Genomic DNA, 15,552 nt, shown 5'->3' on the forward strand with positions numbered 1-15,552 from the left:
CTAGATCTGTGATTTCATCAGAATAGGGAGCCTTGGGGGCAGCTGAGTGGCTCAGTGGATTGAGAGCCTCAAGACACTTCCTAGCTGTGTGACCCTGGGCAAGTTACTTAACCCCCATTGCCTAGCCTTTACCACTCTTTTGCCTTAGAACCAAAACAAAGAATAGGGAGCCTTCTCACCTTCACACCACCAGTGATGATTAACAACTTATTTGTACCATATTTATAATTCTTAAAAGAGTGGCTTGAGGCACCTAATGGTATCTCACATTACTTGTCAGTGGTCTTTTCTCAGTCCTTATCCTTCTTGACCACTCCTTTTAACACTGTTGACTACATCCCTCCTCCAGAACATTTTCTATTAACTTTTATGACACTACTTCCTTAGTCCCTCTGCCTTCTACCTGTCTTATCTCTCTTTATTCACACATATTCTAGAAATAATACCAAAAAGAGGTGTCACATTCATTATAGGGTCTTATTAAAATAGGCAATCAAGAAATAATTGGAATAGGCCTGTTTCGCTTTAGAGAACAAAGCAGGGCAGAGACTAATAGTGTTGTCAAGATAACTCATTGGTCAGCTTGGAACTATACCCAATGGTCTACAAAACTCAATCTACCATTTGACCCAGCAATACCACTACTAGGTAAATATCCCATAGAGATCAAAGAGATCTAAATGCACAAAAATATTGATAGCAGCTCTTTGTATGGTGGCAAAGAAATCAAGGGGATGCCCATCAACTGAGGAATGGCTGAACAAGTTGTAGTATATGATTATGAGGAAATACTATTATTGTGCTATAATAAATGATGAGTAGGATGATTTCAGAAAAACCTGAGACTTATATGAAATGATGCAAAGTGAAGTGAGCATAAATAAAAATGTTTTACGTGGTAATAGCGATATTGTAATGATGATCAATAACAAGATTTAGCTATTCTAATCAATATGATGATTCATGATAACTTCAGAAGACTTGTAATGAAAAGTGCTATCTATCTGCAGAGACAAAAATGATGCACTCTTATTTTTAAGTTTTTATTTCTTTTTTTTCTGATGAACTCAAGAGCAGGTTAAACATACTCTTTTCACTTTCCTTCCCCCTAACCCCTAGCATGGCTAACATGGAAATATGTTTAGCATGACTTCATATGTACAATTGATATATTGCTTGTCTTCTCAATGGGTGGGAGAAAAAAATAGGAGAAAGAGAATTCAGAACTAAACATTTTAAAAAATGAATGTAAAAAATAGTTAAATAAATGAAAATAAAATAAGAGTGCTAGGGAAAATTTGTCAAAGAAATACGAACCAGTGAAGAAAAACTAGGAAAAGGAATTAACAACTTGGAATAAGTACAAAAAATCATCCAAAAAAATAACTCCCTGAAAATCAGAGTGGAAAAACAGAATTTAAAAATAGAAGTAAAATAACTTTTAAAAATAGAAAATGTGAGTTTTTTTGAATAGGAAAAATCACTGACATAGAACACTGATGGAGAAGAGATACTATGAATCATCAATTACTTGAAAACACAACTTTAAAAAAAAGAGCATAAGACAACATATTATAAAAGAAAACTATACAAATTTCTTAAAACCAGCAAAGCAGAAATGAAAAGAATCCTACTTTCTACCTTTAGAAAGTCCAAAATGAAATTCACAAGATTATTACAATAAAAATACAGAGTTCTCAGGTAAGGAAAAAATATTGCATGCAGTTAGAAAGAAAGGATTTAACTATCAAAGACCCACAGTCTTGGTAATACAAGATTTAGCAATATCTAAGAAGCAGAGATCTCAGAATCACATTCCAGAAGGTAAAAGATCTAGGTTTAAAATCAAACATAACTTAGACACCAAAGTGAGTATAATCCTGCAAGAGTAATAATAGATCTTTGATGAGAGGACCTACAAATGTTCTTGATACCACAGAGCAGTATCCATAGAGCTGAGAAGAAAATTTGACATATACAATAATCAAAAGAGTCAAGAGATACATAAAAAGGTAAACCTGAATAAGCAATCTTAAAGGACTAAATAGGATTAAACCATTTACATTTTTCTAGGGAATATGATACATATAGCCTCTTAAAATTATTTTATAATCAGAGGCCAGAGAAGGAGTTTAATTAGAGAGTCTGGAAATGATTCTGTTATATTCTGATGATCTTAAAAGAAGAAAAAGAATGGTGGGGAATTGGAATGCACTCGGAGAAGGAAGAATTCAGAGGAATAATGTGTAAAATTGTCTTACATCAGTGTGGCGTTCAAGTAGAAGTCTATACAACAAGAAAAAGGGAGTAGGGTTTGCACTTGATTTGAACCTAACTTTTATCTGAATTCATCAAAAGAATGTACACACACACACACACACACACACACACACATACACACACAAACACACACAGTTAGGTACAGAAATACATCTTACCCAATAGGGAAATAGGAAGGAGGGGGAAAAGGAAATTAGACTGAAGAGTAGTCAGAAGCAAAACAAACTCTTAAAAAAGGAGTAGGAAAAAAGAGAAGGAAAAAAATGAAAGAATAGGATGGAAGGAAATACGCAATTAGCAGTTATAACTGCATGTAAAAGTAAAGAACTCATCTATAAAATGGAAGAGGATAGCAAAATGTATTAGAACCAGAATCTAATAATAATTTATTTACAAGAAACACACTTAAAACAGAAAGATATACATAATATACAAAATAAAGGGATGAAACAAAATGTTTCAAGCTTCAGCGAAAGTAATATAAGATGGGGACAACAGGTTTCACAATGTCAGACAAACCAAAAACAAAACAAGACCAAATTTAAAGATAGATGAAGAAACTATATTTTGCTAAAAGTACAATAGACGATAACTTAATATCAATATTAAACATATATATACCAATAGAAATGAATCTAAATCCTTAAAAACTAAATGGGTTATAAGAAGAAATTGAAAAAAACTATCACAGTGAGGGCCTTCAATTTATACCTTGCAAACCCAGATAAATATAAACAAAAAATAAAATGAAAGACCTGAATAGAACAGATAAATGTCTGGAGAATACTGAATGGGAAGAGAAAGAAGTATATCTATTTCTTAGCTGTTCATAGCACTTTAACAAAAATTTATAATGTATAGGGCATAAAAACCTCATAAACAAATGCAGAAAAACAAATGGTGTCTTTTACCAATCATAATAAAATAAAACTACATTAAGTAAAAAAAGCCTTTGAAGTAAAGACTAAAAATCAATTGGAAACTAAATAATCCTAAAGAGTAGATGGGTCAACAAATAATAGAAACAACGAATAATTTCACTAAAGATAATAAGAACAAAAGAGACAATATAGATAAATATTTGAGATGTATAGTAGAAAATTAGTATTGCTATGTTTTCATCAATAAAAGAGAAAAAAGCAAATGGATGCATTGGAAATATAAGTTTAAAATAAAAAAAAAACAACAAATTTTTTAAAAAATGAAGTAAACACCAAAATAAAAATCCTGAAAACCAAAAATGAACAAAATTGAAAGCAAAAAAATAATCCAATTACTAAAATTAGGAAAAACAGTATTACCAACAATGAAATAGACAAGCTATTAGTTAATTTGATTTGAAAAATTAGGAAAAAACCAAATCACTAATATTAAAAACAAAAAGGTAAAATTCACAACCAATGAAGACATAAAAGATTATATCACCCATTTATAAGCCAAAAAAAAAAACCTGAAAAATCTAAATGAAAAGAATGAGTATTTATGGAAATATGGCACCTAGATGAACAGAATCAGATATAGATTACTTAAATAATTATCTTAGAGTACTCTGATACCTTAGAAAAAGAAACTGAACTAGCCATAAATGAATTCCCAAAGGAAAAACTTCAAAGCCAGATGAATTTATAAGTGAAATCTACTAAACATTTAAATAACAATTCAAGTAATACATCAACAGTTTAGAAAAAGTAAGTAAAGAACACATATATGCCTTGAAACCTAAACCAGAGAAAGAAAATTATAGACCAAATTTTCTAATGAATATTGATGCAAAAAATCTTAAATAAAATACAAGTAAGGAGATTACAGAAATATATCACAAAGATCAGATACTATGAACTGATGGGGTTTGTACCAAGAATGCAGAGCTGATTCAATATTAGAAAATCTATGAACATAACTTATACTAATTTGAAAAACAAAACAAAGATCATATTGTTATATAAATGGATGCAGAAAAAGCTTTTGGCAAGTCCTATTAGGGAACAACTAAATGAGTTGTTGAGTCATTTCAGTTGTGTCTGACTCTTTGTGACCCAATTTTCTTGGCAGAGATATTGGAGTGGTTTGCCATTTCCTTCTCTAATTTTACAGATTAGGAAACTGAGGCAAGGGGGGTTTAAATGATTTGTTTTGGGTGATATTCACATACCTAGTGTGTCTCAGGCCAGATTTGAACTCATGTAAATAAGTCTTCCTGATTTCAAGCCTAGTGCTCTATCCACTGCATATGTTACTGCATATTAATATGCTGCAATACTTGCTGTTAGAAATGTTAAAAGGAATTGATTTAAAAGAAATCTGGTTAGAGTTGTATGAGGTGATTTAAAGGGGTTGGCAGAAGAATAACAAATTGTAAAATGACAATAATACTGATAACTTTGAAAAACTTATGAACTCTGATCAACACAGAAACTGGCTATAATTCTAGAAGACATGATGAAATATGCTGTTCATGTCCAGTTACAGAGTTGATGGACTTAAGAGTGCAGAAGCATACTTTTTTGGGGGAAGAGGAAAATGGCTAATTATGGCTTAGCTATAAATAATTAGAATGGGTTTTGGTTTTTCTTGATTTCTTAATCAGTGGAGGAAAGGGAAGTGAGAGGGAACAAATTTGGACCTGAAAATATAATTGGTTTTTAAAAAATTATTTATTAACTAATCATGAATATAATTCTCTAGATATGTTTGACTAGGGCAAAAGTATAACAGAATGTTCACTCATTTTGGACACTAAACTCCATAGTGAATGAAATCTATGATTACATTAACTTTTTGAACTGTAATAATGTAGTATTGATTTTTATTGTTGAATTGCAAGTCCCTTACAGTAGGTTCAGATCTTTTTGATATGAGCTGCTTACTATTTAAAACATCTTCCTATCCTGTCCACAAAAAAATTAAATTTTTTAGCACAAGTATGAGAGTTTGAATTCTTTTTCTGTCTTTTATCTGAGAGATGCTCAGCAAGTTATATAACCTCTCTGGGTCTCAGTTTCCTCATCTATAAAAATGAAGGGGTTGGATTTGATGGCCTTTGAGGTACCTTCTAGTTCTAAGTCTATAAACTAAAATTTAGTATATTCCCACTAGATTTAATCTTGTTAGCTTCAATGTATTGTTTCATTCTCTTACAATCTTACTCCTCTTAACTCTAAACTTTGATTGCATTTATTATTTGGCACTCAACAATAATGCAATGATTGCTGCTCAGATTTTCATCCTTGGCTACCTTTTTTCCTTTAGGTGTCTGAAAATTATGACACGGGTTTGAAAAAGTCACTAACGTGGGCAATTATTTAAACTTTACCCAATAAAAATAAAACACAAATGACATTTAGTACAAGTATTTTGCCCTATTCTATTAGTGTCAGAACTCTCATTGCAGAAACAAAAAAGCCAAAAGTATTAAGATTTGAAAGGTAAACATTAGGATCAGATAAAAATCAAGTTGTTTAATAATGAAATGTTCAAAATTAAAAAATATAAATAAGATCTCAATATCTACATATTAGCATTCAAGTTTTCTTTAAAACACACTGAATTCATAGCAATGCAGAGATACTCAGTGCAAAAAATATTTTCATAATACATGAAATCTCTCCCATACACTGAATTAACCAGTTTAGTCTTTTTTAACCACTCATTTGACAAATAGGAATTCCAGAGACAGAATATATTTTCCTCCCAAAAGTCTAAATACAGTTTCATTTCTACCATCATATAAAATGTTTCAGATCAAACACAAAAAAAGTAGGATAAAAAAATTCCTTCCATGTACTTATATTAGTATTTCTTGTATTTTTTTTTTGCCCCTATCACCAATATTAAACCAACTTTATTTCCTGAAGAATAATTTTGTTAAGTAAATGTGTACTACATAATTAGCATGTTATTCAAGAAGGGCAATTGAGAAAAAGTTTAACAAGAAGAAATAACCTGATTAAAAAATAATCATAGTATCTTGATGTTAATCAGTTTGCACCACAGAGGAACAAGTAATTCAAAATGTGGCATCCTATTACAATGACTGTAGCAAAATTCAGCAATATATTAATTCTATCCAAATAATAGTTGTATTTTAAAATGAATAACAACTAAATAATCTCTAGAACTAATTCAGTTTATAAGAATTCATGAAATACTTAAAAAAAAAAAAGATTGGTACAATATACTCAGCCAAATGTAGCCACCTTCACCACAAAATTCCTAATACAATTTCTATTCTTCAAAGATCTGAAAGGCAACTGAAATACTCTTTTCTTTTCAATTGTACTAACTGAATAGCTGCTGTCAACTTTTTTCAAAATTCTTATACCTTATCATTTACACAGAACAGTAGGCATCAGTCTCATTATAAAACAAACTATTTTCAATGAAATCTCACTCAAGTCAGAAGACTGAACATTTCAGATGTTAAGAGCAGGACTCTACAAAGGCTGATCTATAAAAACTCCATTCAAACATTAGCCTAGTTGGAAAGTAACACAGATGGTCAGGTTCACACTCATATCCATTTCTGCTCAGCAGTTCTATAGGAGCAGCACCTTTATACTTAGGAGGCTCTCACTAACTGAGTAAGCATTTGCTTTCTGCAGCTACTTGGTGATGAGTGCTTTCTCTTGCTCCAATTGCTTTTCCTCTTCAGAAAGCTCCAATGAAAGTCCTTTAGAATATTTGAAAATAGGGCCCACCTAACTGAAGCACAATGCAGAGTTCATTAATACAAAAAAGTAATCAAGTGTTTGATAGAGAAAGAGTCCACAATTTAATGAAATGGTTAGAACTATTAGACTTTTATAGGGATGACAGCAAAGTGATCATGTGAACCATAATATTTTCTCTATTTATGGAGACTCAGACTTAAAGGGCCTAAGACACTTTGGGTAGGGGGTAACCAGCATTGTTAACTTCCCTCTGGTTCTCATCATACAAATCTCTCTGCTTGTTAATTTCAACTTAGGTAGTTAGTGCAAAGAAGGGAGAAAGAAGAAGGAACTCTGGAGCATTCATAATTCAGGAAAGAGAACTAATTAGAGCTACCCCAAGAAGCAGCACATTAACTTAATATCCCAATTCAAATATTGGTCAAATCACCCATACAAATACTAAGGAAAGGTGGTATAGAATCACAGATTCCCAGAATTGGAAGGTACCTTTGAGCTTATCTCGTCCAACTGTACCTGGAAAAGAATTCCATGTATCATGTCTCCAGTATAATTACCCAGCTCACACTTGAAGATCTCTAGTGAAGGGAACTCAGCAGTTCTTGAAGAAGTGGATTAAATTTTTGGAAAGTTATGAATTGCTATAAAGTTTTCACCATGTCGAGTCCAAATCTTTGTCTTTGCAACTTCTACCCATTACTCTCATTTGGCTTTTGAGTCAAAGGGAGACAAATCTAATAACATTTCTATATGATAGAACTCTATAGGAAATGTTTTACTTGGATTTCCCTGAGACTCTGAAAGCATACATTAGCCTTCTATTATGTCTTGTTAGAAACAATGAGAACATTTTATTAGGTGTCTGGTTTTCATCAATGCCTGACCCATGCTTGTGGAAAGTAAAGGTTATTTTGGACAATGTTACTATGGATGCTTATAAGCTCCATGAGTATGTGTTGGAGTGGGTTACTACCCTGGTTGGCTTGACTCAACATGTTAAGATCAAAGAAAGGGTTTGTATTTTTGCAAGTAGCAAAAAGATACCAGGTATAATATAACAATTCAGTCTTACTTTTCCTACTGATATGAATTTACAGTTTATAGTGTATAGAACTATATTATATGAGCATGATTTTTGACTATGTCTACACAAATACTGTTTATTTCAGATTGTGAGACAGTTTTTTCATTGTTATAATTCTATGATCATGAGGTCATGGTTGTTCAGTTCTTGAATATTAATGTAAACAAACAGGTATGATTAATGATAGTAGATTATGGTTCAGCTGTCAGTTAGTTAAGTTTTAAGTCAGACAGTTAATTAAAGTCCAGATTCTCTGGCCAGCAATGGAAAAGTAGAAAATTCCTTAACTTCACATGCAAATATACTTATAACATTTTGAAATATAATCATTTTGATAAAAAATTATCTTTGAAAAAATTTTTGACAATGAATTTGGAAGGTCCAGAACTACCAACTAATATACCTGAAGGAAGAATGCTCCCCGTGGACTGGTAATGTGACAGGAGAAGCTGGTGACTGGATATACAGAGACTGTCCAGAATTCTGAGACCCTTTTCTGATTAGCTTTCCAGTGTTAGAATCATAAATTCGAACTTCTGGGCCAGGTTGACACTTTGGATGGATAGGTGTTGGATGGAACAAGGCTGTTGGAAAAGCACTCTGTATATCAGGAAATGTTGCTGGACTATTTTCCCTGTTGGATAAAGATTGAATAGTTTTAAATTAGAAAATATTTTTATATTAGTAATAAATGGAAAACAAGAATCATGATTTTCTATTAAAAACAAAACAGGCTTCTCATGTCAATTCCAGAAGAAGAAATGTTCTAGACACCAATGGTTATTTGATTAATTATTAGCAAACTGTTCAGGTTAGGCACATTGAACTATGTTCTAGGATGCTATAAAGTTATACAATGATTTGGGGGTTAGTGAAATTTTCAAAGATGTAAGTGAATAATCAATTACCATGATTTGAAAAAGTTATATGCCAATGTCCATTATTATTAGGAACAGATGTGTTATACTACCCCCATTAGGAATCTGGTTGCCAGAAAGAACTGGGAACCGTTATCCGGTGCCTATCCCACAGATTTCCTGTACTAAATTTCTTCTGTTTATCTAGCTATGACATTCAGCCTTCTGGATAGAAAATTTTCACCACTTTTCCAAGCCAAGCAGGGCTAAACAAAATATGGTACTTTGGATTTCTCCACAATAAATATACTGAAGGTGGACACTTGATAAAAACAATTTTAAATTTTGTTGTTTTGACAGACACTTTTAAACATTTAATAGATGCTCCCAACTATACTTGAAAAAGACTTTCTAAGATTCTTATGAAAGAATTGCTAAGAATATATAAGGTAGGAAAAAATATCTAAACTTCATTCACAAATAAAAAACTATGCTGTAGTTTTTATATTAGAGTATCAATATGATTTCATTCTAAATAAGATGTAGGTTCCATTTATTAGGCTAAAAGAGAGAGATCATCTAGATTGTGGGGGCCTCAATTCTCTTATTATATTCATACAGCTAACAGAAATAAAAATTAACTTTTTAGATCATACATAAGTAACTAGTTATTTCTGCTTGTTTGTTTGTTTGTTAGTATAAAGCTATGATTTCATTATTATGAGGAAATTCCCTCTAGCAATGAAAATGTGCAATTTTGTCTTTTTTTTATATTCATTCTTTAATTTTCAGTTCCATATTTTCTCCCTCCCTCCAAACCCTTCTCCACTCATTAAGAAGGTAAGCAATATGATACCTGTTCTAAATGTGAAGTCATACCAAACATAATTCCACATTAGCCAAATGCAATTTAGTCTTAAACAGTTATCTGAGACATTGAGAAGTTAAGTGATTTGAAAAAGTTATCCAGCCAGATTTGCCTGAGGTAAACTTGACTTAGGTCTCCTTAAACTCAGAGATTAGCTTTCCATTTACTGATGCTGCTGTCTCTCATCTACTAATCTTGATTAACCACTTTAATAGAAATAAGCAATGATGGGGATAATGCTAAATGTCAGAACAAATAAATAAATTTGGTTCTGGTCAAATAAAAATATTGTTAAATAGGATGTTGAAGTTATAAAATATCAAGGCACATTCTGAAAATAGGAAGGGTTAGTATTGCAAAAAATAAAATTACCTTCAGGTTGGTTAGTTATTTTAAGAGGACAAAAAGCTCAGACTGGAATGAGGTGACATGAAGAAGGGACAAAGGATTTACCATGAGAAAATAGATTCGGGTGATAGTGAATGATTAAATGCTAATATGTAAGATCCACTGATTAATGGGTTATTTGCCCCACTGCCTGTGAAGTTTTTGACCTCTGTTCATTCAAAAGAAAGAACCTTATATTTTATTTTGAATTCAAAAACTTAATGTGGTTTGTAGGCTTATTCTTTTGGGCTGACTATATAAAAATAAAGCAGTAGGGGTAAGAAGATGTCTTGATTTTCTTTGCATACGACACTGCCTTTCAAGAGCAATGAACTAAGTGAAGCAAGCTAGAAAACCATAGGATTTTAGAGATGGAAGGGACCTTAGAAATCATCTAGTCTAGACTTTTTATTTTATGAATTGATTCAAGAGGAAAACTGGAAAAGTTAAGCATTATTACCTTTGTGTTTTGATGTAATCCTCCTTTAAAGGGAAGAGTTGTTCCTCTACTTTGTCCCACCTTTCCAAGCAGCTCCACAACCAATCAGGGTTTACAACATGAAGATGTTTACACTCTTGAGCTTGTCTTACTTTCTCTGTGCCTAGTGTTAAAATAATCACTCTAAAAATTAATGTTTAGTGATCTATTTAAAACAACCCAATGACTTCAGACATACAAAGAAAACACACACACAAAACCCACAAAGCTACCAAATTGTCTTTTGGCACAATTGTGTTTTGTCTGTTATTTATGTCACCCCAGCCACTCAGCTATCTTCCATGCTAGTATAGCAACCTCCAGAGGCCGTGCCCTGGAGGAGATAAGCCCTTCATCTTTGAACACCTTGAGTTCCTGCTGTTATGACTAGTGAACCAGGTCTGAGCATGTTTCACCATCTTCTTTGAAAATAAAATCCCCAAATCTTGTATAAGGTTGTAAAAGCTATTGCTAAAAAAGTTTGTATTTTATCTAAGAAGAAATGGGGAGTTATTCAAGATTCCAGAGCAGAAGAGAGGCAGGATCAGTTATGTACTATAGCAAAAGATTATTTAGGCATCTGTGAAGAGGATCTATTAGAGAAAAGAGAATAGAATCTGGGAAAATACAAGATTTTCATAGTAGTCTAGATAAGCAAGTGATAAAGGCCTATGCCAAGGTGATGGGCTTTGTAGGTGGAAAGATGGGATGAAGGTAAGATAGATGCTATAGAGGACAAATCAAAAGAACTAGAGAAACTACCTGGATATCAGTTTAGAGAATCAAAATATAACTGAGGTCATAAACTTGAATGATTAGAAGACTAAACAGCTAGGTAGTATAGTGGATAGAGAGCTCTGGACCTGGAGCTAAGAAGACCCGAGTTCAAATTCAGCCTCTGACACTACTAGCTGTATAAGCCTAGGCAAATCACTTAACCTCTGATTGTCTTGTCTTCCTCACCAAAAAAATGGGGATACTAATAGCACCTATTTCTCAGGGTTGTTATAGACCAAATGAGATAATATTTAAGTGTGTGGCAAACTCTGAAGTGCTATATAAATGCTAGATGATATTATCATCATGGTGGAGCCCTCATTTTGATATTTTGGATGTTTTTGGAGGAGATAATTTTGGAGGAAAGGCATATTCAGAAGGCCAAGTAATTAAAATTCCATTTTTGACATGCTAAATTTTAGGTGCCAATGGGATCTCCAGATGAAGCTATCCCTATAGGTAACTGACATGGTAAGAATGGAATTTAGGAAAGATATTGGGGCTAGAAATAAAGGGAGTACATTAGAGAATTTGACCCCATGGGAGCAGATGAGATCACCAAAAGAGACCAAGGAGTAGGAAGGCAGGTAGGTGAGGAAACAAGACAAAGCAATGTCACAGAAGCCAGGAGAAAAGAATATTTAGGAAGAGAAGGTAAGCATCATTGTCAAAACCTATAAAGAAATCAAGAAGGATGAGGATTACTAGAAGGTCCTAACATTCCATAGTTAGGATATGACAGATAATCTTGAGGGAGAATTGTATAAGTAATAGGGTCAGAAGATAGGCTACAAGAGGTTGGGACACAAGTGGGAGAAGAAAAAGTAGATTAAATAGATATAAATTACTTTCCAGGAGATTTATTGTATATAAAATTCTATGACACTAGTTTGAGGGCAGAACAAGGTGAAGGGAAGGAATTTTAATGATGGGAGGTACAGAGAGAGAAGAGGCATGATGGTAGGAAGCAGGGAAGGAGGCAACAGATAATCAAGTGAGAATAGGGGAGGGAACTGTCTGAAGGAGCAAGCTCTAGGAAGAAACTGGAAGAGATGGGATCAAGGAGAGGGGTTAGACGTGGCTAGGAGGACCTCCTCTTCCTCTTCCTCAGAAACTTTCAGAATGGGAGAATTAAAAAAAAAAAAGAGGAGTTTTGAAAAATGAAGAAGGGGAGAAGGAACTCATGAGACATGGTCTCAGTTTTCTTAGTCAAATAGAAAAAGAAATCCTTGGTCAAGAGGTAGGAGATATTTAAACAAGACTGGAAGAGAATAGAAAAAGTTTGGAATAACCACTGTCAGAAAAATAAGAGTCTATTTGGGAAACAAAAAACTATGCAACTGCAAAGGCCCAGGTCAAGTTATAGTTATAAACAACAGAATTTTAGAGTAAGAAGGTATATCTCAAGGACTATTTACTCCAACCCTTCCTTTCTCTAGGTCAAACCTCTTAGTTATGACTTTTTCCAGCAGCATTCAAAAACAAAGGAAAAGGAGTAGAACAGGAAGATGGAGGGGGTAATCTAGAAACAGGGGCTAGATAAGGGGGTAAAAATTTAAAAGAAAGAGGAGAGTATATAGTTTAAAGGTTTAAACTGAGGGAAGGAAAATGAAGCAAGAGCTAGGATGCTATTGGGGCAAAAAAAGAGAGATGGACAACCTAGAGGTTGAAGAGGAGTGCGGCTGAGGGAGAGATGAAAACAAGAGATTGTGCTCACTTAAAGAAATTCAATAATTCAGAATCATTAATGTAGCAGTTATGGGTAACAATGAGATCTAAATTATGATCATCCCTGTGGATGACTGAGATGGAATGAAGATATTACTATAATGTCTAATACTGGCATATAGCACATTATAGTTTGCAAAGCATCATATCATTTTAATGTAATAACCTTGTTAGATAGGCATTAGAAAATTTCTACAGATAAACAGAAGCTAAGGGAGGCTAATTAACTTACCCATGGTTAAAGTTTCTAAATGTTAACAGTCAGGATTCGAATTTGATTCCATTTAAGTCTTCCAAAACAGCACACCTTGGTCTCTTTCTCTTATACTATGCCACCTATATGTGTATTAGGGCTATAAGGAAACTTAAATCACATTTCTACCCTGATCACATCCTCTTACAAGAGTGCAACACCAACAATGGCACTGAGAGAGCTCTTAGGGGGTTCAAAAAGAGGCTCTGATCATGAATCATTTGATGGACTGCTATTAAATCTTCTTGTTTCTCCCTTCCCTTTACTCACTTGAACATCATCCTGGTGCAGACTTCTAATTATGTTATACTTGGACTATTTTAAAGGACTTCTGCCTCAAGTTTTTCACCATTCTAATCTATTCTCCACTTAGTGGCCAAAGTGATATTCCTAAAGCATAGGTCCACCTATGTCAAATTCTAGAGGCTCCTCATTATTTTCTCTAGAATTGAATATAAAAATCTTTATTTAACTTTTAAAACTCCTTATAACCAGGCCTTGTCCTAGCTTTCTAGTCTTCTTCAACTTTACTCCCCTTTGTACACTCTATAATTTAGCAACATTGGTATTCTGGCTATTCCATCTCCCAACTATGTAAATTTCAATAATTGCCCCTAAAGTTAGAATGTTCTCCCCCTGGCTTCTTCAGGTTAAATCTCACTTTCTTTTCAGTGCCTTCTCTTTAGTATCATCTTCCATTTACACCATATTTTTGCTTTTCTTTGTATTTTTAGCATTTGGGTTGGTGTTTAGAGCATAGGGCTTTATGATTGACTGATTATGTCCCAACATCTTAGTAGCAGAGAACATATGGGCTGTTCAAGAATTCCACACTATCACATAATAAGTTTGGTGGCCATATTTTGGGCATGACATTAGGTTGCAAATTCAATTCTGTGGCCTAGGCATTTGAAAGAACTCACAAAAAACCACTTGTTATCATCACTATCATCATCATCATCATCATCATCACTGTTTAGCTAGCCATTGATTTTAAAAGCTATATATGCTTTAAAGTTTACAAAGCACTTTATAAATATTATTTTATTTGACCGTCACAACAATGTTAGTGGATAGGTGCTATTACTATCCTCACTTTACAGATGAGGAAACTGAAGCATACAGTGGGGTCAGAGGTCACATAGATAACAAGTGCCTGAAGCTATATTTGAATTTAAGTCTCAATCTACTCTACAACCTAACAGCCTCTACTCTCATCCTTAAAAGGGCAATAGCAATAGTGTACTTAGTATTCTAATTAATGGGGAGGAGGTTTTCAGGAAAATGATTGCTCTCACAAGTGCTCCATAATTAACTATTTGCTACACTTAATGATTTTCTCTCTAGGTTCTTTTCAACACTTAATCCTACACTGGAATACCACCAAGCCAATTCCATCAACCCAGAGGTACAGTGCCACCAGAAGATCCCTGAGGAGAACTGATATCTTCCTCCCCACAAATAGAAGAGATTAGTAAAGTTTTTGGCAATATTGAGAGTTCTTTCAATGTTAGCTAAGTTTAAAGCAGGGATCTCTATGAGAGTCTGATAAAGATGCCTCAGAATATAATTTTTAAATGCATAAGATAAGATACAATCTATCTGCACACTATCAAGGGGAAATGTTGAGAGGTAAGAGACTTGAGGGCAATAAATTGAATGATTTTTATTTGTCTAGATCAGTAATGGAGAACCTTTTGGAACTTTTTAGGGACCTCGTGCCATATCCTGCCCCTCGACTGCATACAGGGGCATGGCAAGCAATGTTCCATTGGTTTACCAGTATGTACAATTAGAGGAATACTGTGTCATTCCCTTCCTGGAGGCAACAGGGCTTTCAGTGCAATTTCTACACAATGCATAAGTCATATTAAAATGAAGAGTCAGTGACCCAATCTTTAGCAAAGTACTTATACAGGAAGGGATCTTAGTTAACCCTTTCATGCTGAATGAGCCTTATTCCCCCTGTGCTGGGACTGGGGAAGAATGTGAAGAGAAGAATAGCCATGGGGTCAGGAAGTCAAGAGTTAAAACAACAGGTAGGATTTAGATAGCCAATCAATTCTCTGCTTACAAAAGTGGGAGCTGAGCCAAGCTCAGCTGTGCTTAGCCCTTCCAACAGTGGAGAGAGACTAGAATGCCCCAACCCCTGCATTTGGGGGCAGGGCCA

The 15,552-nt window shown here is 33.8% G+C and overlaps 1 protein-coding gene across 3 annotated transcripts in view; it reads right to left on the bottom strand.

Moving 5' to 3' along the window:
• Positions 1–15,552, bottom strand: part of CTDP1 (CTD phosphatase subunit 1) — a 155,612-nt gene that overhangs the window by 83,914 nt on the left and 56,146 nt on the right. For all 3 annotated transcript variants that reach the window (XM_056823542.1, XM_007487822.3, XM_056823541.1), the window contains exons 9-10: positions 10,607–10,748; positions 8,438–8,668 (exon numbers count right to left, since the gene is read on the bottom strand). In XM_056823542.1, coding sequence (XP_056679520.1) covers positions 8,438–8,668; positions 10,607–10,748 — 373 coding nt within the window. The remainder of the gene's footprint in view (positions 1–8,437; positions 8,669–10,606; positions 10,749–15,552) is intronic.

Source organism: Monodelphis domestica, chromosome 3 (genome assembly GCF_027887165.1).
Source record: "Monodelphis domestica isolate mMonDom1 chromosome 3, mMonDom1.pri, whole genome shotgun sequence".
NCBI lineage: Eukaryota > Metazoa > Chordata > Mammalia > Didelphimorphia > Didelphidae > Monodelphis > Monodelphis domestica.